This window comes from Hyaena hyaena, unplaced genomic scaffold (genome assembly GCF_003009895.1).
Source record: "Hyaena hyaena isolate Hyena2069 unplaced genomic scaffold, ASM300989v1 scaffold_995, whole genome shotgun sequence".
In the NCBI taxonomy this organism is placed as follows: Eukaryota; Metazoa; Chordata; class Mammalia; order Carnivora; family Hyaenidae; genus Hyaena; species Hyaena hyaena.
The window spans coordinates 406,041-431,825 of record NW_024081624.1 but is presented as its reverse complement, the minus strand read 5'-3'; the positions used below and the strand labels follow the sequence as shown (position 1 = coordinate 431,825).

The 25,785-nt window shown below is 35.1% G+C and overlaps 1 protein-coding gene across 7 annotated transcripts in view; it reads right to left on the bottom strand.

The window, feature by feature from the left end:
* The window catches only part of SNX14 (sorting nexin 14), a 73,206-nt gene that overhangs the window by 5,456 nt on the left and 41,965 nt on the right, over positions 1–25,785 (bottom strand). For 5 of the 7 annotated variants that reach the window (XM_039221602.1, XM_039221603.1, XM_039221597.1 and 2 more), the window contains 9 exons: positions 25,165–25,223; positions 23,182–23,208; positions 20,433–20,565; positions 13,138–13,339; positions 11,016–11,099; positions 8,243–8,343; positions 4,942–5,053; positions 2,225–2,265; positions 1,959–2,078 (listed from right to left, as the gene is read on the bottom strand). In XM_039221602.1, coding sequence (XP_039077533.1) covers positions 1,959–2,078; positions 2,225–2,265; positions 4,942–5,053; positions 8,243–8,343; positions 11,016–11,099; positions 13,138–13,339; positions 20,433–20,565; positions 23,182–23,208; positions 25,165–25,223 — 879 coding nt within the window. The remainder of the gene's footprint in view (positions 1–1,958; positions 2,079–2,224; positions 2,266–4,941; positions 5,054–8,242; positions 8,344–11,015; positions 11,100–13,137; positions 13,340–20,432; positions 20,566–23,181; positions 23,209–25,164; positions 25,224–25,785) is intronic. The other 2 variants (XM_039221600.1, XM_039221601.1) reach the window with 1 other exon arrangement.

Sequence of the window (25,785 nt, the reverse complement as noted above, 5' to 3'; positions counted from 1 at the left end):
AAGATCAACAAAGCCAAAAGATTAGAAGGACAAAATCTTTGGCAAGAATGACCAAAAAAAAAAAAAAGAAAATGACATAAATAATGTAAAAAAATAAAAGGAGATATAACTACAGATGTCAGAAAAAATAAGGACTTTACTGACAACTTCAGGCCAAAATTTTTTCAAGTTTAGATAGAATAAAAAATGTGTTGAAAAATATAACCGATCAAAACAGACTCATGAAACAAATCTGAAGAATACTATAATCAAAGAAATTCTTTTTAATGTTTATTTTTGAGAGAGAGCATGAGCAGGGAAGGTGCAGGGAGAGAGGGGACAGAAGATCTAAAGCAGGCTCCGCTCTGACTCCAAGCTGACAGTAAAAAGCTCAATGCAGGGCTCAAACACATGAACCATAAGATCATGACCTGAGCCAAAGCTGGACACTCAACTGACTGAGCTGAGCCACCCAGGTACCCAGAAATTAAGTTGGTTTAAAAAAAAAAAAACTTTCCTATAAACAAAACTTGAGGCTTAGAGGGCTTTAACAACCAATCCTATGAATTATTTAAAGAACTAATAATTCCAATTATAATTTTACCAGCAAATAGAAAAAGGTTAATATAATTTCGATACCAAAACCTGACAAGGACTGGGACACCTGGGGGACTCATCTGGCTAAGTTTCTGACTCTTGATTTCAGCTCAGGTCATAATTTCATGGTTTGTGAGTTCGAGTACTACATTGGGCTCTGTGCTGACAACGTGGAACCTGCTTGATATCCTCTCTCTCTCCATCTCTCTCTGCTGTTCCCCTGCCTGTGCTCTCTCTCTCTCAAAATAAATAAATAATTTTTTTAAAAAATTGACAAGGATAGAAGGAGAAAGAAAAATTACTGTAAAATTTGGTTTGCAAGCATAATTCATTCCAATATAGGCCAACTCCACCCATAAAGATGGATCCAAACATCCTTAACCTTATAAAGAATATCTATGAAAAAAGCTACACTATATAGTATTTAATGGTGAAATACTGAAATCATTCCTTTTGTACAACAGGTCCTAGCCATGAATGAAACAAAACCATCATTTGCAGATAGTGTGTAAATCTAAAAAAATTAATAGATACATTACTAAAATTAATACTAGTCTAGCAAAGTTATTGAACTTTAAAAATCAATACACAAAAATTAATTGTATATATCAAAAGAAGGCGATAAAGTGAAAAAAATATTAAAGCTACCCTTCAGAATAATAACAAAAAAGTGAGTTTTGGGGGTAAAAGGTAAGGCTGTCATTTGAGCTCACATAGCTCTTCATGCTGAGCACTATTCTGGCACTAAACGGAGCTTCCTGTGGACAGGAAATATATCTTTATATTCCAGTACCAAGTGGTCAACAGTAGGTACAGGTTAAAATACTTGCTTAATGAATGGATTAAGTATTATAAAAGCCATTAAGATTAGATAAAATAAACATGAAATCCACATAACTACATTATATCAATTTATTTCGTGAGTATTGGAAGTTGGTGATTTACAACCTAAGAAAACCAGCTTAAGAAATCCCCCAAAGGGTGCCTGGGTGGCTCAGTTGGTTAAGCATCAGACTTCAGCTGCATCAGGCTCTACATTGATGGTGTGGAGCCTGCTTGGGATTCTCTCTCTCCCTCACATTGTACCTTCCCCACTCTTTTTCTCCCTTTCTCAAAATAAATAATAAACTAAAAAAAAAAAAAAAAAAAAAAAAAAAAATCCCAATACAGAAATGTTAGAAATTTGCAAATACAATTATCTAAAATAAATTTACGTGTTAAAGCAAAGATGCAAGCAACTACATAAAATACACAAGTGATTTCCATATAAAGGAAAGTCCCATTCATTTCATTAGCACATGATTCTCCCTACAATGGAAAAGCCATTTCAAGCAGGGTAACTTCAATCCTCATGACTCTGTCAAGCAATAAATATGCAGTACCTTTTTGTTGTTTTCTGAAGTAGGGCTGAGAATGGTCAGTTCTGGTTTACTTGGTTTAGGCTTTGGAGATTCACAAGAATTAATGAAATTCATGATGAAGGGTTCCAAATGCTGGCCTTTCTGTTATGATATAGAAACCATGGTATGAAAATAAAAAAAAATCAAGATTATGATTTTTAATAATCATATAATGTGTTAAAATTCACTGATATTTAAATATACTTATAACTATCATGTTACAGAATATACGTAAATCAGTTATTCACCTCTTTCATTAGTTTTCCAGGAACAGACTTTATAATTTTCCCTGCAATTAAAAGTAAAATATTAATTTTATGAAGGCATAATATACCTCATAACTGCTCACATGAATACTTTACTAGGTAATTTTATCTTTTTCACTAGATAATTTTAAATACTCAATAGCCAAGTAAAAAAAAATAACAGGAAAAATATTTATAACTTACCATTTCACACTCAACAGAAATTTACAATCAATATGGTATTTTCTTTTTTCTTTTTTTTTAATGTTTACTAATTTTGAGAGAGAGAGCACGCATATGCGTGCAAATGTGTGCACACAAATGGGGCAGGGGCAGAGAAAGAAGGGGACAGAGGATCTGAAGTGGGCTCTGTGAGATCAGCAGGGAGCCCAATGCAGGGCTCAAACTCAGGAACCACTGGGGAACTGTGAGATCACGGCCTGAGCCCAAGTGAGGCTTAACCGACCAAGCCACCCAGGTGTCTCCTAAATATGGTATTCTTAACTATTTATAGATACAATATTTAGGATTTCTCTACTTTTGTGTATATTTGAAATTTTCCATAAAAAATGTTTTCAAAAGATTTTAAACAATGATGAATATATAAAGATATCTAAAAGTATGAAAAAGTCAAAAAAATTTTAAGAATTGCTACAACATTTAAATTGATTATTTAAATAGCTTATATTCTGAATTTTTGGTTAAGAATACATATTCTAATCCTGTTTGCCAAAATTCATTCTTGATCTTATCTCCAAATTCCCTTATTTTAAACACTTTGAGATTTTCTCAAACATTAGAAATGCCTGTAAAAAGCAGTTAAAATTGATAAATGCTACTTAAATTTATTTCAATTCAATTTAGAAAAAAAGTAGACTTACGGCAATAGCAAGACACATATTAATAAGAAATTAAAATGGAGGTTTGTTGGGGGCACCTGGGTGACTCAGTCGATTGAGCGTCTGACTTTGGCTCACGTCATAATCTCACGGTTTGTGAGTTCAAGTCCTACCTTGGGCTCACTATTAGTGCAGAGCCCGCTTCAGATCCTCTGTCCCCTCACCCCTACCCCCTCTGCCCCTTTCCTGCTTGTGTTTTCCCTCTCAAAAGTAAACATTTTAAAAATATAAATAGATAAAATAAAATGGAGATATTTTATGACATGAAAACCACCTAAACCTCTCCCATCAGACTATTTCTCCTTTGCTACCCCCACTAACTACTCCTCCCTCCTTAGAATTCCCAAAGTTTCTTAAATAACAAGCTTAATCCTGTTTGTATCATGCTCTTCCTGAGTCAAATTATTTGCTCAACCTGACTTCATATCTTCAATCTGACTCAAATCTCTACTGCTTGCCTGTCTCCTGGCCTCTCCTGCCTTACAAAGTTTCTCTCACTGGATTCTATAAACTCAAGTTCAGAACTGCTCTTAATTTATTCCTTATCTCAGCAAATAACAGCATCCATCCAAATGTTTAAATAGAAAAGCTGGATCATATCTTTGATCATTTCTTCTCCTTTAGTTAATCCTAGCTGGCAACCAAAGTCTACACAATTCTATCTCCTAAACATCATATATAACCAAATATAAAATGTCCTCCCATTTTCCCCTGATAAGAAAACCTCCAAGCACTAACTCAATATATTCATTTGAAGAGATACAGATGAAAGCCAAATGCCCACTTGTAACATTTAATTCATTTGTTTAGTTCTGTACATACTTAAAATTATATTATATAAAATGTATTTAGAAATACTGCTTTACTCCATTATTATCTTTTTTTTAATATTTATTTATTTATTTTGAGAGAGAGAAATGAGGAGAGGCAAGGAGAGAGAGGGAGAGAGAGATTTCCAAGCAGACCCTGCACTGTCAGCATAGGGCCTGATGTAGAGCTGGAACTCATGAACCATGAGATCATGACCTGAACCAAGATCAAGTCAGATGCTTAATCAACTGAACCACCCAGGTGCCCCTACCTCAATTATTATCTTTAATTCACACTTTTCCTGCTTATATTACTGTGGTCTATACTAAACCTTATGTAAAAGAAACCATGCTGTATATATTCTGTGTCTTGCTTGTCACTCATCATCATGTTTTTAAGATTAACAATGTTGCAAATAGCTACACAATATTCATTTTATGAATCCACCACAATTTATCTGCTCTATTGGTGATGAACATTTGTATTATTTCCAGTTTTAGAGAATGGTTATAAAAAATGATGCCCCGAACATTCTTCAATATGAATACAAGATTCTCTAGAGTATATATCTCAGACAGGAACTCTGGGTCATTCAGTTTCATACCAAACTGTTTTCCCAATTAGTTTCCATTTTGGAAATTAGTTTCCAAACAATGTATACTAAGTCTGTTAGAATTTGATACACAGTTTCACTATATAAACTACTCTTTCTTCATTAATCTGAAAATGTTGATTATTTTCAATTTACCCACTTTTAAAAGATTTTTAAGTAGATTTATTTATTTTGAGAAATAGAAAGAGCATGTACACCTATGGAGAAAGGACAGACAGAGAGTGAGAAAGAGACAATCCCAAGCAGGCTTCACACTGCCAGCATGGAGCCTGATGCGGGGCTCAAATTCATGAACCATGAGATCATGACCTGAGCCGAAATCATGAGTCAGACAGGAGACAGCCACTCAAGGGCCTCTCAGTTTATCCTCTTATACATGACTCTCTAAACTGACTTACCAAGATTTACATCTGGTAGAATCTTATCAAGAAACTGTGTTTCCCCACCATTGGGGGAGAGAAAATCTGCCAGAAGTTGACTATTACTCAGTTCTGGATGCTGCAGAAGTTTCTTGAATGAAAAAAGAAAAAATAAAGGGAAAAAGTAGCTTAATAACCAGAAGGGTGATCAAAACTATATTAAAATGATAAAAAACAATTATAAATCCTCAAAAGCTATTTTATCTTCAGAAAAACAAAACTACATTTGTAGAAAGAATGTATCACACAGCGATAAGACTTCAGCCTCTATAGTCAGACATGAAAGGATTTGAATTCTGGCTCTCTTCCATTTACCAACAAGGTATCCCTAGAAAAGTTCCTAAATTACTTAAGAGTCAGTTTCCTCAACTGTAAAATGAAGATAATTCTACTACTTACTTTATAGCGTTATTATATAAAGCATTTAGCAGAGTACCTGACAACACAGGAAAGAAGATTAAACATTAGCTAATACTGTGTCTCAGTTTCTCAACTATAAAACAAGTACTACAATATATTATAACTTTCTTGATAATTAAAAGAAGTTGGCACAAGCGTTTTGCAGAAAATTAAATGTGGAAACATGACCTAACTTGGAAAATTTCTTGTCTGTTCTTCTTGCAACACTATTTTCTTACAAGATAAACTGACTTTTTAAAGCCAAGATTAACCCAGTCTTACCTAATATTGTTTTGTAACTTGAAATAGTTGCAAAACTTTATGAGCAGAAATCTGTATAAATGAAATACTAGTAACAGCAACCTTTAGCTCCATATCACCAGAAAACACTCTTCTAGAATGCGGTATTCCAGCTCTTAGAAAGATTTAGTCCATTCAAATAATGGGTTAATGATATCAACAAAGGCAAAGGTTAACACTCCTATATGCTGAGTTCAAATATCCTTGCAGTAGTTAATAATTATTTCATATTTCAATTTTCACACCACCAAAAAATTATATAATGAATATTTTCTGGGCTGAAGTATTCAACAGTTCAAATGCAAGAAATAAAACATAAATATTCCTTTTGACTGTTGAATATTTTTTTAACTTAAAATATTTATTTTGGGCAAGGAGACATCCAAATTTAACTGAATTAACACTTTATAAAATCTAAAAAATTCCATGGCCAAATAAAGAAAAGATTTTTTAAAGGATCTTTTTAAATTTTTTTTAACGTTTTATTTATTTTTGAGAGAGGGAGAGAGACAGCGTGAGCAGGGGAGGGTCAGAGAGAGAGAGGGAGATACAGAATCTGAAGCAGGCTCCAGGCTCTGTGCTGTCAGCAGAGAGCCCGACGCAGGGATTGAACCCACGAACCATGAGATCATGACCTGAGCCGAAGTCAGACGCTTTACCAACTGAGCCACCCAGGCACCCTAAGAAAAGATTTGGCATCGGGATGGCTCAGTTGCTTATGCGTCTGACTTTGACTCAGGTCATGATCTCACTGCTCATGAGTTCAAGCCCACATCAGGCTCTCTGCTGTCAGCACAGAGCCTGTTTGGGATCCTCTGTCTCCCTCTCTCCCTGATACTCCCCCACATTTTCTCTCTCAAAAATAAGCATTAAAAAAAAATTTTTTTTTTTAACAAACCCAAAAAGTATCAACTCTTTGGTCTCAGGCACTTGATTAAAGAAAGATGATCATTAATTTTACATTAGTCTCAAGTAAGCAACTTTTTTTTTTTTGAGAGAGAGCGAGCGAGCGAGCGAGCGAGCACACACGAGTGAGCATGCACAAGCAAGAGAGGGATGGAGGGAGAAGAAGAGAGAATCCCAAGCAGGCTCTGACTGTCAGTGCAGGGTCTGATGCAAGGCTCAATCTCACGACCATAAGATCATGACCTGAGCCAAAACCAAGAGTTGGATGCTTAATGACTGAGCCACCCCTGGCGCCCCTCAAGTAAGTAACTTTTAAGTTGACTGCATCAACAATGGAAAAAATATACCAATTACACTGTTTATATAACACCATGTGTGCACAATAAAAAATAAAATAAAATTCGGGCCCTGGGTAGCTCAGGGGGCGCCTGGGTGGCTCAGTTGGTTAAGCGTCCGACTTCGGCTCAGGATAATCTTGCAGTTCGTGAGTTCAAGCCCCACGTCACACTCTGGGCTGACAGTTCAGAACCCCAACCCTGCTTCAGATTCTGTCTCCCTCTCTCTCTCTCTCTCTCTGCCCCTCCCCTGCTCGCTTGCACTCTCTCTCTCTCAAAAATAAATAAACATTAAAAAATAAAATTCAATTCCAAGTGATGAATGGTAGTAGAGAATCAGGAGATCCTAAGAAATTAGAAAAATACCTACAAATTGCAAAAGAAAAAATTGAGGAATAAAAGAAGAGGGACAATTCTCAAGTTCAGAAGTGCTAAACATAAAATCAAACAAAACTCAAGACATAAGGAGCACTTGGTTGGCTCAGTTAAAAGAACATGCAACTCTTGATCTTAGGGTTGTGAGTTCAAGCCCCACGTTATAGGTAGAGATCACTTTAAAAAATAATGAAATTTTTTAAAAAAGACAAAAATAACAAAAACTACCCAGTATTCTTAGACTGCATTTCATCTTTTACACCACAAGTTTTTCTTTCTTCTTTAACTTCCTACACCAAAATTTTAAACTAAACCCATAAAACTTTTCTTCTTCTAAGAAATATCTGGTATTTCATTGATTATCAGTTTTTTTAAAAAAGTACTCTCATGACAATAATTCATTTCCACATGGAAAAAAATCTTAAAATAGAAGAATTTTAGGGGCACCTGGGTAGCTCCATTGGTTAAGCATCCGACTTTGGCTCAGGTCATGATCTCATGGTTCATGAGTTCGAGCCCTGTGTTGGGCTCTGTGCTGACAGTTCAGTGTCTGTGTCTCCCTCTCTTTCTGACCCTGTCCCCCATCTCAAAAATAAATAATAAAACATAAAAAATAAATAAATAAAAGAATTTTAGAGGCTCCTGGGTGGCTCAGTTGGTTAAGTGTCTGACTCTTGATTTCAGCTCAGGTCATGATCTCACAGTTCATGGGTTGGAGTCTCGGCATCAGGCTCTGTACTGGCAGTGTTGTCTGCCTGGGACCCTGTGTCTCTCTCTCTCTGCCCCTCCCCTGCTTGCGCTCTCTCTTTCTCTCTCAAAAATAAATAAACTTAAAAAAAAAAAAGAATTTTAGAAGTCCACATTGACAGGAGTTTGTAAAGCAAAATATATATATACACACACACATATATACAAGAGAAAAAAAGATTAGAGAATGCTATGATTAGCAATGGTTACTAGTATACCTGTAGATATTCCTGAAATTCTTCTCTCTTTGACTTTAAGAATTCATAATTTTTGGGGCCAATAATCCTCTTGGAAGGAAGCTGGGCATCAGGAAATGTGCCTGAAATTAATATATATATAAGTTATATTATGTTCTTCTGCTATCTTAAAAACCTAACTTATAATTTACTATGGCAAAATCAGATTCACAATGCTCTCTTACAGAGATGTGGCATTATCTTTTAATTAATCTTGACAAAATCCATGAGCTTTAAGTCAGAAGTCCAGACCAAAGTACCTGAATATACAGATATCCAAAATATCACCAACCCTTCATTGACACAGCCTTATTTAAGCCTTCTATACAGGAAAAAAGCTTCAAAAACTTATCATGAGATTATTTTGAAGTTGGTGGATTCTATTAAACAAAATCTTACAGAAATACCTACTCTCTCATTGGGAAAAAAGGTAGCATTTTGCCTTGCCAATACTATACAAACTTAAAACCAAAACTGAAAAACCATGGACATGTTTTCTCAAATAGGGCTGACTGGAAATTTAAATACCAAAAAAGAAAAATATTGTTGGGACCCAACTTAGGTTGACCCAGGACTTTAAACTGTAGAATAAATGATCTTCTCTCAAGTCTAAACCCAAAGGAAAATTTCTCAGAGAAAGAACAAGACAAGAATGACATTGCACAAGACTGGCAGAAACAAAGAAAAACCTTTTATTCTATTTGTTTGTTTATTTATTGAGAGAGTGAGCCAGCAAGCAGGAGACGGGGCACAGGAAGAGAGAGGAAAGAATCCTAAGCGTGTGGAGCCCGATGCAGAGTCAACCCCACGATCCTGGGATCATGAACTGAGCCAAAATCAAGAGTCAGATGCTCAGTCGACTGAACCACTTAGGTGCTCCAAGAGAAAAGCATTTAAAGACAAGTACAAATTCAAAATCTAAGCAAAAAGTTTGGAGTGGGACCTTGTTTTTTTTTACTTTCCTTTACTCTCTTTATTATGGGCTTTGCTCTTAGTAAAGAAGGGTAAAAATGGTTCCTGTCCTCAAAATGAGAACCAACCTGAATTTGGATCAGGAATATGCCACAAAGCTGGTCTAAAAGAAAAGGATTCAGAATATACAAATCTACATACAAAATGACTAGAAATACATTATAACTACATCCCTGATATTAACTAAAATAAATAGATAAGAGAGACTGAGAGGTGAAGAGAAGAACTAAAAAAAGGAAAGTGCTACTACATATTTATCCAAGGGATACAGGTGTGTTGTTTTGAAAGGACATAGGCACCCCAATGTTTATAGCGGCACTATCAACAACAGCCAAAGTATGGAAAGAGCCCAAATGTCCATCGATGGATGAATGGATGAAGATCCTATGATATACATATACAATGGCGTATTACTCTGCAATCAAAATGAATGAAATCTTGCTATTTGCAACTACGTGGATGGAACTAGAGGGTACTATGCTAAGTGAAATTAGTCAGAGAAAGACAAATATCATATGAGTTCACTCTTACGAGGACTTTAAGATACAAAACAGATGAGCATACAGAAAGGGAAGTAAAAATAATATAAAAACAGGGAGGGGGACAAAACTTAAGAGACTTAAATATGGAGAACAGAGATTTACTGGAGAGGGTTGTTGGAGGGGGGATGGGCTAAATGGGGAAGGAGCATTAAGGAATCTACTCCTGAAATCATTGTTGCACTCTATGCTAACTAACTTGGATATATATTAAAAAAATAAATTAAAAAAATAGAAAGGAAACCTAAGTTTTCTCAGGGCCCTTTGATTTGGGGGGGGAAGGAACGTGGTCCCCTTTTTTGATTGATCTATCTTTAAAAGAAATACTATAAGTTTTGTTTTCATATCTAAATCTAAGAGCTAAATCAAAACATTTGCCATGATGCAGAGCAAACATATTTATCAAGAAAGATGGTAGTAAAATAATAGAACAACTCTGAAATGTCTGGTTTAAATTTTCTGCCACATGGAAATAAATAAAAATTAAACTGGAGAGACAATCTTTTCTACAATATAATTAAAGAATAACTATCTTCTCTCTTTTTTTTTTTTCAGTTTTTTTTTTTTAACATTTATTTATTTTTGAGAGACAGAGAGACAGAGCGTGAGCAGGGGAGGGCAGAGAGAGAGAGGGAGACACAGAATCTGAAGCAGGCTCTAGGCTCTGAGCCAGCTGTCAGCACAGAGACTGATGCAAGGCTCAAACCCACAAACTACGAGATCATGAACTGAGCCGAAGTTGGACACTTAACCGAATGAACCACCCAGGCGCCCCAAGAATAACTCTTTTCAATTTTAATATTATTGAGGCACCTGGGTGGCTCAGTCAGTTAAGTTTCTGACTTCAGCTCAGGTCATGCTCTCACAGTTCGTGAGTTCTAGCCCCATGTTGGACTCTGTGCTGACAGCTCAGAGTCTGGAGCCTGCTTCCAATTCTATCTCCCTCTCTTTTTCCCTGCCCCTCTCCTGCTCGTGTTCTGTCTGTCTCTATCTCTCAAAAATAAGTAAATATTTTAAAAAATATTAATAAATAAATAAACAAGTATTGTAAAAACTTTAAAAATACTTGTAAGCCAGAAATAAGATAAAAACAGTACATTCCTATATTAAGAGCAGTGTACACAAGTGTTAACTGTTACACTTCCTTGTATAATTACTTAAAATTAAAAAAAAATCTAGTTCAACAGCTTATTCAAGAAAGCTAATAATAAAATGTAATGTTTTATACAAAAAGGACAACATACCATGAAACTCTGTTAGTTTCGATTCAAGTACATAGAATTCAAGGTATCTTCTATAGACAGACCAATGTTCAGGCTCATGCCCAACTGTAAATTGAACGGATACACAATAAGTAATAAATAATTTTATAAATTACCATTAGAAAGTATTCTAGTCTTAATAATTTATTATTTCTTAACATCACATTTTTATCCCATATTTTAATTTTAAATTTCTTAAGGGACTGATAAGCTTTACCTATTTATGAAGTTATCCAAAACACCTTTTTCTAGAACAGAATCATAGAGCTGACAGAATTTTCCAACAATTATGCAGTTATGATGTTTCAATGTCACAGAAATAAATTATGTATTTCATAAAATCTTGTCATCAATTTTGGATCTCTCAAATATTTACCAATTACCCTGATCTAATACACTATAGAACAGCACTATCAAAGAGAACTATCTGCAATTCTGAAAATGTTTTCTATTACCTGCATTAATATAGTAGATACTGGCTACATGTAGCTATTGATCACTTGAAATGTGGCTATTGTAACTAAAATTTTAATATAATTTAATTTTAACTGGTACATGTGGCTAGTGGCTACCAAACTGAATAGCACAAAGTAATGGTTTACAGAATAATTTGGGTCAGACTACCTATTCCAATTCCAGTTTCCCCATTTACTAAGGGAACTGGAACAAATAACCTCACTGTGCATTAAGTTGGTGACAATAAAAATAATTGTGGACACTGGGGTGGCTCAATCAGTATAGCATCTGACTCTTGATTTTGGCTTAAGTCGTGATCCCAGGGTTGCGGGATCAAGCCCCATGTCGGGCTCAGCACTGAGTATGGAGCATGTCTAGGATTCTCTCTCTCCCTCTCTCTCTGCCCCTCCCCCAAATCTTTCTCACTCTCTTTTTCTCAGTCTCTCTGTCTCTCTCTCTCTCACTGTCTCTCTCAAGAACAAATAAATAGGGGCACCTGGGTGGCTCAACTGGCTAAATGCAGCTCAGGTCATGATCCTGTGGTTTGTGGGTTTGAGCCCCATGCTGGGCTCTGTGCTGACAGCTCAGAGCCTGGAGCCTGCTTCGGATTCTCTGTCTCCCTCTCTCTCTGTCCCTCCCCTGCTTATGCTTTCTCTCTCTCTCTCTCAAAAATAAATAAACCTTAAAATAATTTTTTTAAAAAGAATAAATATTTTTAAATTAAAAAAAAAACAAATATGGGAAATTATTAGCACTGACCTTCATGTTGTAACATGTCATCAGTCCTCTCTCAAAACCATTTCCTAACACTGCCATTTTCTTTCCTTCTTTCACCACAGTTCCCTCTTCCTGAACTCAACTTTATCTTTCTGTTCATCATTCCCAAAATGTGCACAAATTTGATGTGGTTTTGCTTACACTGAATGCCCTACTTCTTGGTCAAAACCCAGGGTGTGACTGTTTTGTCACCATGGATCCACCACACCTATATCTATTAGTCCTATTTATACCTATATCTACACCTTTATCTTTATACCTGTATTTATTAGTCCACACCTGAAACAACCAAAAGAAAAAAGATAGGAAAACATGATGAAAACTTCTCATACTGTGTTTTATCACATTTTTATAAACTCTAATTAGCTCATAACAATGGAGGAGGAGAAATGCTGTCTTAATGAAATTGGTATAATACCTGATATAGTGCTATATGTGTTACTAATCGTCAATTAAGTATAATGGCTAATGGGCTAATGATGGCAGCAAAACCATTATAAGAATATTACACAAAATGCCTTGAATTGTGAGGTGTCTCACAAGCGTCTACTCAATATGCAGTTCGAACAAACTAATTAAGTGGTACTAGAGATAACCTAGAAAAGCCTAAGTTTTCATTCAATTTTCTGTTCAGACACTTATCTTTTGAATGTTTGTTTACAGATGCAGGTCTCAAAACTCATGAACCATGAGAACATGACCTGAGCCAAAGTCAGATGTTCAACCGACTAAGCCAACCAAGCACCCCCACACACTTATTTTATGGATATGCAGTCATACTCAATAGTTAGAAATAGCAAAATGTTTATCATTCCTGATAAATACAGACTAATTGGCACCTTTTAAGAAAGGTATTCAGAGAACTTCCTACCTGCTCTTCTATCATTTCTTTCAACATCAATACAAAACACAGGTATTCTCTCCTTTTTCTCCTTCCTTTCAGAAGAAGGATCTTCAAAAAAGTCTACATATGGAATGCTAATTTTCCATGCAGCAAGGTTTCGGGGAGTATTAGGTGTGCTCACAGCCTCCACTGGAGAATCATCTTCCATTACAACAATACCTTCTTCAATCTGGAAAAAAAAAAATCATCAGAAAAAAATTGACTATTTCCAGGTCCTTTAGACCTATAGCATACAACACACAACTATAAAGAATGTGTCCATATAAATTCCATAACTTTCTAATACTTCTGAAATTAAGTGATGCCAAATTTTCTATTAAAAATATATTGATAAAAAATTAAAACAAGTTACTAGCATCAACTCCAAGTTTTGTCATATCACCTATATGTGCAAATTCCATAGAAAAAAGAAAATAGGCACTTCAGAGTTTAAAGATATTGGAAATACACAAGCATAAAAAAATATTTAGCTTTGGTAATAATAAGAAAAAATTAATGTACTGATATTTTTTTTTTTTCACAATATGTATTTAGAAAGAGCCATAAAACAGTTTCAACTAAGTACAGATGGTCACTGACTTACGATACTTCAACTTATGATTTTTCAAACTTACCACGATGCAAAAGCAATATGCCTTCAGTAGAAACTATACTTTGAATTTTTAAAAAGAAAATTTTAAGTATATTTATTTAATTTGAGAGCGAGAAAGAGAGCACAAGTGGGAGAGGAAGAAGAACAGAGAGAGAAAGAGAATGACTGAGTCCCAAGCAGGCCCTGAGCTATCAGCATGGGGCATGATGTGGGGCTTGAACTGATGAACGGTGAGATCATGATCTGAGCCAAAATCAAGAGTTGGATGAGCCACCAGGCACCCCAATATACTTTCAATTTTTATCTTTTCCCAAGATAACAGTGTGCAATATTATATTCTCTTGTGATGCTGGGCAGTGGCAGTCACATCTCCCAGTCAGCCACTCAATCACAAAGGTAAACAATCAATACACTATACAACTATTGTTTTTTACTTTCAGTACAGTACTCAATAAATTACATGAGATAGTCAACACCTTACTATACAATGGGCCTTGAGTTAGATGATTTTGCCCAACTGTAGTTGGCAAATATAAGTGTTCTGAGCTTGCTTAAAATAGGTTATTTTCAACTTATAATGGGTTTATCAGAACATAATCCCATTGTAAAATTTTTTTTAATGTTTTATTTATTTTTAAGAGAGAGATAGAGACAGTATGAGCAGGGAAAGCTCAGAGAGAGAGAGAGAGAGACACAGAATCTGAAGCAGGCTCCAGGCTCTGAGCCAGCTGTCAGCACAGAGACTAACGCAGGGCTCAAACCCACAAACCGTGAGATCATGAACTGAGCCGAAGTCGGACGCTTAACCAACTGAGCCACCCAGGTGCCCCTGCAATCCCATTGTAAACTGACGAAGATGTTTAATTCCATTTCTCAGAATGTAGTCTAATGAAAACATTCATTCCAAGTCAATTTTTTTAAAACTGTGGAAAGGTACAAGTATAAATATATTCACTGCAGCCTACTGAGTAATATAAAAAAGTTTAAATGGCCTGAAGGGGATCCACCTCCATAGAATTAAGGTTCTTTTTTCATCTCCTGGCTTCTAAAATTTTAATAATATAAATGTTTAAAATAACACTTTAAAATACTACTTGAAGAACAACTATTTTTAAAAAGAAATTTTAAACATGTTCTAGAAATATATATATACAGAAAGAAGGAAACACTGTCTCAACTTCATTAAATTAGAAGAAAACAAAACCTCTAGGAGCGCCTGGGTGCCTCAGTAGGTTAAACATCTGACTCTTGATTTCAGCTCAAGTCACGATCCCACAGTTTGTGAGTTCAAGCACCACATCATGGAGCCTGCTTGGGATTCTTTCTCTCCCTCTTTGCCCTTCCCCCGCTCAGGCTCACTCACTCTCTCTCAAATAAACATTTAAAAAATTGAAGAAAAAAAAAAGGGAAGAAGAAGAGAACCTCTGAACTGGCACATTAAAACACCTGGTCACCTAGACATCTCATATTCATGTTAAAGAAAGCCAAATATTACAGATAAAACACATCCATCTTGAATATACTTTTTTAAAGCAATGAGTCCAAGACTCCTCATACTTAACAAGAATTCTGAAAAGTCTATTCAGAGCAAACCAATAGTGGAGAGAGATTTCTTTCCAGAATTTTAGCACCCTAAACTTTACTCTCAATTCTACTTTCTTCCCACACTTGGCAGTCACCTTCCTTTTTTTTTTTTTTGTAAGTTTTATTTATGTTTTCAATGTTTATTTATTTTTGAGGGGGGAGAGGAGCAGAGAGAGGGAGACAGAGGATCCAAAACAGGCTCTACACTGACAGCAGAGACATGAACCATGAACCATGAACCATGACATCATGACTCTAACCAAAGTAGGATGATTAACTGCTGAGCCACTCAGGTGCCCCAGTTTTATTTATTTTGACAAAGAGAGAGAATCCCAAGCAGGCTCTGCACTGTTAGGGCAGAGCTTGATGCCAGGCTTGAACTTATGAACCATGAGATCTTGACCTGAGCCAAAGTCAGATGCTTAACCAAATGAGCCAACCAGGTGCCCCAGCCACTTCTCTTCTAAGTGAATTCTTCTCCTCCCCCACAAAGTCCCTTGGCAATTATTCTTTTCTGTTATTATTCTAAAATGGCCTTCCATAATCCCTAATATGACTATTGGTGATCTTAGGAGAATTTCTTGATACTCTATCGAAAACAAAATCATCAATTCCTTAAAATAAAAAAAAAGGAAAGAAAAAGAAACCATAAAAACAGACAATATGTGTTGGTTTTTGTCTTTTTTGGGACAAGGCTATCTCCTTACACACCTGAAACAAAAACAGAAGAATTTGAGGGAAATGCCCACATCACCATTTGGAATCTAAGGTACAGGGTAGCATTTTCCATGGCTTTACAACTGTATTTTTGTTAATGGATTCGTTTTCTGAGATATCAGAACAGTAAATCAGTAATAAAATGACAGACAATTTGTTTAACAAGTTGACTAAATGCCAAAAAATAGACATTCTTGGGGTACTTGGCTAGCCCAGTTGGCAAAGCATGCAACTCTTAATCTCAGGGTCATGAGTTCAAGACCCACACTGGGCACAGAGATCACTTTTAAAAAACATTTACAGGGGCGCCTGGGTGGCTCAGTCAGTTAAGTGTCCAACTTCGGCTCAGGTCATGATCTCACGCTTCATGGGTTCGAGCCCCGCATCAGGCTCTGTGCTGAACGTTTGCTCAGAGCCTGGAGCCTGCTTCAGGTTCTGTGTCTCCTTCTCTCTCTGCCCTTCGTCCTCTCACACTCTCTGTCTCACAAAAATAAATAAATGTTAAAAAAAATGTATATATATATACACACACATATTCTTGGGGTGCCTGGGTGGTTCAGTCAGTTAAGCAACCGACTTTGGCTCAGGTCATGATCTCATGGTTCACGAGTTCAATCCCCACACTGGGCTCTGTGCTGGCAGTGCAGAGCCTGGAGCCTGCTTTGGATTCTGTGTCTCCCTCTCTCTCTGCCCCTCTCCCACTCACACTGTCTCTCTCAAAACTAAATAAAAACATCTAAAATTTAAAAATTAATTTAAAAATTTTTTAAAAGTAGATATTCTTAAATAAGTTCCCCAAAATCAATCTAAAAAGAAAATGAGAGAAAAAAATTCTTAGCAACATAAAAATATCAATGAAACAAAGGAGGTTTTAAAATGTATTACTGTTACTGCCACAATTTAAATGATGTTTTTATCAAAAAAGGTTAATGAATAATCTCTAGATTATTCAGAGAACAATTAATCTATTTAGAGAAATATTTATTTCTTTAAAAAAAATTTTTTTTATGTTTTATTTATTTCTGAGAGAGAGAGAGACAGTGTCAGCAGGGGAGGGTCAGAGAGAGAGGGAGATACAGAATCCGAAACAGGCTCTAGGCTCTGAGCTAGCTGTCAGCACAGAGCCCGATGTGGGGCTCGAACCCACAAACCGTGAGATCTTGACCTGAGCCAAAGTCGGACGCTTAACCAACTGAACCACCCAGGCACCCTGTGAAATATTTATTTCTTGAAAGAATTTTGATGTTATGTGATATTATTTGAAAGTAAGTAAATATTATAGACCAAAATTTTATGGAAAGGTAAACAAGGTACTTTTTTATTTCCAAAAAGATCTTCCCTCTACAAAGAGAACAGAGAATAAGGGCAGCAGATGATAAAAGACAAAAAGATGTCCCTCTATTTCCATGAGAAATATTAACATTCTCACTATTGTATTTTCCTATATGGAAATAACTACCAATGTACCATTGGACATATTACATTCTAGAACTTTATTTGCAAATCAGTTCTGAACTTGGACAGATATATACATTTTTATATAGACTCAATCTTATGCAGTGGACTTTGGTTCCCAAAATAGCATATATATGCCTATCTCATAATTTACATTCATATATTATAAGAACTAATGCTATTATAATACTGTATACTGCTTACTGTGCTAACCATATGCTCGGCACTGTTCTAAATGCTTCGTGCATACTACTTATTTAATCCTCACAACACCCTTATGTAAGTTAGATACTATCATCCCCATTTCACATGTGAGGAAACTAAATCACAATAAAATTAAGCAATTTACCCAAGGTCACATAGCAAGGCTATACTGCCACCAAATGATTACATCAAGGTTTCTAAAAGAAAATGTCTTGGGGCGCCTGGGTGTATCCTTCAGTTGAATGTCCGACTTCGGCTCGGGTCATGATCTCACGGTTCGTGGGTTCGAGTCCCATGTCAGGCTCTGTGCTGACAGCTAGCTCAGAGCCTGGAGCCTGTTTCAGATTCTGTGTCTCCCTCTCTCTCTCTCTGCCTCTCCCCTGCAGTGCTCTGTCTCTGTCTCTCTCAAAAATAAATAATAAACATTTTTTAAAATTATAAATAAAGAAATAAAGGAATAAAAGAAATAAAAGAAAATGTCTTCCAGGTCCCATATTTGAATCACAAAGCACGTTTAGCTGTGGTAGTGAGAGTTTCCCCTAAACTTCCTAAACAAGACAAAGGCAATTCCCCAAGATCCCATAGCTAAAAACTAGCAGAGCACTGGAGAGCCCGGCTGGCTCAATTGGAAGAATATGCGCCTCTGATCTCAGGGTCATGAGCTGGATCCCCACACTAGGGGTAGACATTACTTAAATAAATAAATAATCTTAAAAAAAAGAAAGAAAGAAATGAAATGAAATGAAACTAGCACAGTGTTCTCTAATTCCTAAATGGTACTGTCTTGTTCTGGGGCAACAGCCTCTTCACCCCTATCTTTTCTTTTCAGAATACTAGAGATTAGTTTGCTTTCTTTTCCTACTTTCCATTATCACTATCTTTGCTTCCAAATCAAAAATTTTCTTCTTCCTTGGGCCACTACAAAACAGAACTCTCTCACCTTTTTGAGGATTATCCTCCTATTCCCGAAGCAAAAAAAAAGTAAAAAGTACATCTTCCTTAACAAAAATTATGTTTTGAAAAGTTCACAATAATATGGGCAAATGCTTCTGTTGTATTGTTAAGTGGGGACAGAGTGGGATAGCAAACTATATACATGATGTACCCTAATCTATGTGGATGAGAAAGGAAAGGTATTTTTTAAAAAAGAAAATCACCAAAATGTTTACAGAAGTGGTTACTGGGTGGTATGATTATGGGTGATATTTTAAATTTGTTTCCACTTTTCCACAGTATTAAAAAAATTGAGGCTATAATATGCTTAAAATTAAAAAATATATATATAAAAATCATTTTGAAAAAAGACTGCTTCCTCTGGTCTACTGTCTTTCTTCTACCCACACTTGTAAGAAAAAACAAGGGGCAGGGGCACCTGTGTGGCTCAGTCAGTTAAGCATCTAACTCTTGCTTTTGGCTTAGATCATGATCTCACAGTTTGTGAGATACAGCCCCACGTGGGATTCTCTCTCCCTCGTTATCTGTCCCTCCCCTATTCATGCTCACTCTCTCAAAATAAAACAAACTTTTAAAAAAAGGGTATAAACAGAAAAAAATGTTGTATTTGGATTATCTAAGAAGGAAAAAAAAAAAAATTTTTTCCATTTAAACTATGAAAAAGCAATGAATCTCCTTAATAATTCATCACTGCAATGGGACAGAGGTCAAAAGGAAGACACATTAAGAAAAAAATGGGTTAATTTACTCCTCTCTTCCCCCATTCCTTCTTCTTGGTCATTGCCAATCCAATTGTTTATTATTCATCCCTATTATATCCAGGTTAGTGAATCTCTTAAGGGGAAAGTCTCTGTCTTAATCCTCATTTTATCTCCAGTGCTCAGAGTCATTAATGGGCAAAATAAAGATACAGGAACTCTACTTAATAGAGCTGTTAAACAAATAAAAAGCACAAATGAGACAATATCTGTCTTTACAGAACTAATTGGTATGGAAAACAATAATAAACATATCATTTCAAGTACACTTTATGGTACATGTTTTAACATATGATCTAACAAGGGACACAAAGGAGAGAATGTTCAATTCCACTTGGGGACTCAAGTAAAGGTTTTTAGGGGAGAGGCTGGATTCTGAAAGTTAAGTATGAACTTTCTAGGTACATATAAAGGTAGGGCACTTTAAGGACAGCATGTGCAAAGATCACAGAAATGAAATAGCATGGTGGGTCAATGTACATATAGATCAACTGGGAATCTTATAAAATGCGAACTGATTTAGTAGGTTTAGCATGGAACCAGATATTCTGCATTTACAATAAGCTCCAGGTAACGCTGATGCTTCTGATGTACTAATCTCAGTTTGACCAGCAACAGGTCATGAGCTGGAGCACCACATTGGGGGTAGGACATTTATCAACAGTTCTGTTTGCCTGAACCATAGGCCTTGAAAGAGAGAAGATGAGGATACAAAGTAAAAGCCTAACCAAAGGATGGTAAATTGTTTGACTTTTAGGACTATCTCAGCTCAATAGAAACCATTCTGGCCTTAACAAGTAGTTAACTTCGTGCTCAGGAACTTTACCAATTAGGTTAGCACCATAAAACTATAATAACGAATGAAAAAAATAAGGATTAGAAGTCTGAAATAAGTAAAATAAAGAAGAGGGAAAATATAGAAAGTAAACATATCCAATTTTTTATGCCATTGCAGGTCTGAAGTTATACATACATCAAACTGAAGAATTTTTACTTACAAAGTCATCTTCACCTTCGGCTAACCCATAATTAGGCAACATAGCTCCCTCCATTGTCGTACTTTTGAATACTCCTTTAATTTTGCTACCTATTCTGCTGATTCCAAATGATTCTCCTCTTTTCTGTGTGCTCCTAAATATTAAACAAAAACATATCGAGTACACAGCAAATTATTACAATGGTCTAGTGTACTGTTAACAATCATTAAAATATGTGTGAAAAGAGTAAACTGAAGGTACAGCTAACATAACATTTTGGAGTTCTTAGTTATCTAGATCAAGTCTCAATATCTCAGAAGCCAAAAGTGACAGAACACTTAAAGTTTAAATTTGGGGGTATGAATAAAAGGGACAATATTTATCAATAAACATTTGAAATTGGGCACCTGGGTGCTTCAGTCAGTTAAGTGTCATGATGTCATGGTTTCAGGAGTTCACGCCACACATCAGGCTCTGCGCTGGCAGCCAGAGCCTGCTTGGAATTCTCTCTCCCCCCTCTCTGCCCCTCCCCCACTCATGCTGTCTCTGTCTCTCTCAAAATAACAATAAATTAACATTAAAAAAATTAAAAAATGAACATTTGGAATTTACCTATTTAACTTTAAAGCATTAACTGAACTAGATTGTTTAAAAGATTAGAGCCCCCTAGTGGTACATAGTTCTTACTGCCATACATATTTTGAACTAAATAATGTGAACTAATGTGCTGAGACCAACATTCAAAACAATGTATCCATTTAGATGTATCCACTAAAATAACATAGTAAAACAGAAAAATATATAAAACTATGACCTTCTCAGTCGTTCATTTTTATTTTTTTTAAATTTTGTCATTGTCTGTTCATTTTTGAGAGAGAGACAGAGAGGGACAGAGCTCAAACAGAGGAAGGGGAGAGAGAGAGGGAGACACAGAATCAGCAGGCTCCAGGCTGAGCTCTCAGCACAGAGCCCAATTCCAGGCTTGAACTCACAGACCATGAGATCATGACCTGAGCCCAAGTCAGACGTTTAACTGACTGAGCCACTCAGGTATGGGCACCCCATTTTTAGACAGAAATGAACAATAAAATTCTGTCCTCTATGACTAAAAATTTTTAAGCAAATTTCAACTTTTTATTCCTATAAATACTCAAAAGAGGAATGAAGTACAAAATGCATCTTACCTGACTTCAAAGTAACAAAAAGATAAAATGCCAAAGAGAAGGGTAAGCAATAAACATAAGGACAAAAGCAAATATAGCCTAAGGAAGCAGCTTGCTCTGCCATATATATTAAATGTTGGTTTTGTAATTTTTGGTCAAAAGTGAATTTCTAAAAGCAGAAATAGTTGGAAGACAACAAAAAATAAGCCAAAAAGCAGCAAAACTTTTCTCCATTACAGTCCACTGTCCCATATTTCAACAAATAAAAATGGAACTTTTATTCAATTTAAAACTTATGCTATATAGTGCTGCCTGTACAACTGATACCCAAATAAAAATGACTATTTTAAAATCCAAAAAAGTTTGTTTTGAATGTTTAATTTAATGGATACCTACTATTTCTACAAGCAAAACTTATTTATTGAAATAATGCTACAATTACAGAAATAAAAATAAGTTGAATCAAGTTTTAAATATATCTAGTACATTAGGGATATGTGCATTTTATACACATCCAAGGAGAAAATCAAACCTATTTTAAAACTGAAAAACTCAAATAGTAAGTAATTAGTAGTAAAACGGGTAAACTAGAAGATTATTTTATTTAAACAAGCATACGGTGTTTTTTAAAAAAAATCTAGGACTGTAAACAATCTCTTTGATACAATGTTTCCAAAACCAATTATGAAAATGTTAACAAAGTATTATTAAAATCTCTAGAATCCAAATAAATTATTCTAGTTTCTAGAGCTTAGATTATAAAAAATTGGGCTTTTAAAAATATGAAATACTTTTTAAAGTATCTCATTTTTTATTATCCCAAGAAATATTGTACTTCTTGATTTGAAAAAAAAAGTTCCTTAAACACAAGTAATTCTAAAATTAATTTGGGGGGGGGCACCTGGATGGTTCAGTTAGCTAAGCATCTGACTCTTGATTTCAGCTCAGGTCCTGATCCCAGAGTTGTGGGACCGAGCCCCCCATCAGATTCCCTGCTGAGCATGGAGTGTACTTAAGATTCTCTCTCCCTCTGTCTCTCCCCTCCATTCACATTTTCTCTCTCTCTCAAGTAATTAATAAAGAAATCAGTAAAAGTAATTTAATAAAACCAATAAAAAAATGAGTCAATAGCCTTGAATAGCTAAGTACTAACTTTTCATTTTATTCTAAACTGACACTTATTTTATGACATATATCATGCTATTTGAAAAAGGCAATATCTAAAATCAGAGATTAATTTTTTTATTTTTTTAAGTTTATTTGCTTTGAGAGAGAGACAGAGAAAGAGAAGAAAGCAGGTGCACACAAGCGAGGGGCAGATAGAGCAGAGAGAGAAGCAGGCCCCACACTGCCAGCACAGAGCCCAGGGTGGGGCTGGAACCACAAAATGTGAGGTAGTGACCCTGAGGAGAAGTCAAGACTCTTGACCGCCTGAGCCACCCAGGCACCCCAGAGGTTAACTTTAAAGGGGTATCTCAAATAGCTGATATAAAGGCAGCAATAATAGCAGTGTTTCCTTTTTCCTTTGTGCTGTACTTTGTTTTGGGTATACTTTCAGAGCTTAGACAATTTATACAGAAAAAAATCACATGCTTCTCGAGACTTACCGAAAATCATCCAAACTTAGGCTACCTCTGCAGTAACAGATAGGTGAAATTATACAAGGAAAGGAGAGAGAGAAAGCCCAGATATTAAACAAGTTTCACTTCAGAACACAAAACAAAATTTAAAAGCTTTAAAAGTTACACAAGTGGAGAGCATTCATCGTTCCAAAGAGAAAGAATTTTTATAACATAATAAAGGAAGAGAGAAAAAACAATGGCTCTTCTGGGGTTTGGGAAGTATGAATTCTAGATCATTAAGAAAAAAAAAGTTCTTAACGAGTTTGTCAGGAAATAATTTTGTAGTTTTTGCCTTCATTTAGACATACCATTTGTTTGATATGGTGGAAAGTATGCAGAGACTAAGCCACCAAAAACTTGGCACAGAAGACAAACTCTATGTTTTCCAACATGAAATTCAAGTTTGTATTAGATATAATTATGTACGCTTCACACATCTTTAGTTTGAGTTATTTTGAAAAGCAGGTTTTAAGGTAGAAAACAAAGTTAACAAAAGATCCCTAAATATAGTTGTTTTAAGTTATTCTTTAAGTATAGAAGAAACAGAATAGATCAACATTAATATGCATTAAAATTTTATTTTTAAAATACAATTAAACAGAATGCAGACATAAAATGTATGAATAAATATTTTAGATACTTCAAGTCACCTAGCAAATTAGCAATGTTACTCTGAATTTTCAATGAGAGTATGTTAAGTAAATCTTTTACTAATTCAATACAGATAAATGAGTAAGTATCACAGAAGCAGTCTTGACAAAACTGATAGTTAATATTAAAATCAGGTCCATATAAAGAAAAGCATACTTTTAAAGACCATAATCAGTACCCAGAATGAAAAAAAAACATATTTTGTTCCTCTTTACTTTATATTTTAAAGATAACAAAATTATGTAATAGGTTGAAGACAACTAGATGACCTCAAAGTGGCACTGAAAGGTTTCCATCTCTGAATTTATGACTTAGCAATGTGGTAGGCTTGTAAGATCAAAAAACCACTTCCCCTTAGATCATCCTGGAGAGGAGAGTCATTAAGTTAAATATCCTATGGTGACACTCCAAATATTCTATGTCTACAAACAGAAATAAATTACACCTGTTTATCAAATGATACTGGAAAATCTGATAAAAGTTTTAAATAAGCATTCAAATTAAAGAAGAGGTGTTTGGATTGGGTAAAGTATGCTACTTTAAAAAATATGGATGGAATTTTTGTTAAGTCAATGTTTCATGATTACAATATACAAATTCAACAATTAAGAAATTCTAATCTGTTTCTACAAACCTTGGCTATATCAAAAAATGTAATACATTTTCCCTCATGGTTAAGGTTTTCACATTTTTCCTTGTGCTATCTAAAGTACTACTCTAGCTTCTGACCTATCTACTTCTATCTTTGTACCACATCTCCAACTTATTTATATATTTACTAGAGTCTTGCTCAAACTGGAAGGTTTTAAGAGCAATGTATCTATTCTGTGGATTTATACATTTGATGTCTGTGTCAATTTTATACATATAACAATGCAAAGGGAAACCAAAATATTAACTATCCAGTTTATAAATGGATAAAGCGCTCTCTTCTGTTATTTCTTTGGCTTATTTAATGACACAGAAAGCAAGAAGGGAAAAAAACTGTCTAAAACTGAAATGTTACGCACAGATTTCATTTACGTATGTAGTTTCCAGGATCTAATAAAGTAGATGATAAAGGACGAATACGTATTAATTATAATATCAGGAAGGCAATGGTGTGTATATTGTTAAATTTTTCTAGAATAATTTCAGGCATTTTCAGGTTACTATATGCAGTATAACTATGTAATTACTTAATAAAATGTCTTGTCTACTTATGTACCAATGGAATCACACAAAGAAAAACTAATAAAGACAAAGACACTATCACAAGAATGATTAGCATCAACAAGTACAAAAAAACACACCACACAGATGACTTAATATACTTACCTGTTCAATTTTGAATTGCGTGTTGGTGATTCTGCACCTCTTAAAAGTTGCCTGAAATACTTCCAAAAAAATATGATTTATTAAACTATTTTATATTTAAAAATGCTACTTTACCCTACTACTTCCCAGGTTAAAGAAAACAAAATTTAAATCAAATGAAAACAACCATAAGCAAATAGAGTAAGGATTAAAATATTGCAAATGGAGATATTCAAGCCATTTAATCTCCACATGTCTGTAATAATGCATATCAAAGAAGGATGGAGTTTCTGCATCACTACAGCATTACAAAGCCACTCAGGCATGTGGCAAATCAGGGTCATTTGGTCACAGTCATCTACTTTATCGTATATATATATAAATATGGTTTTGGTACTGAGAATTATTTTTACAATGAATTTCTAATCTCCATTAATTTATGTAGTGAAACACAGTATTCATTTTTTTAGTCAATCATGTTTTATTTTTATTTTGCTTTTTGAATCACTCACTACTGATATCAAAGCCACTATTAAATTCTGAAGAAGGAGCACCTGGGTGGCTCAGTTGGTTAAGCATCTGACTTCAGCTCAGGTCATGATCTCATAGTTTGTGAGTTCGAGCCCCATGTTGGGCTCTGAG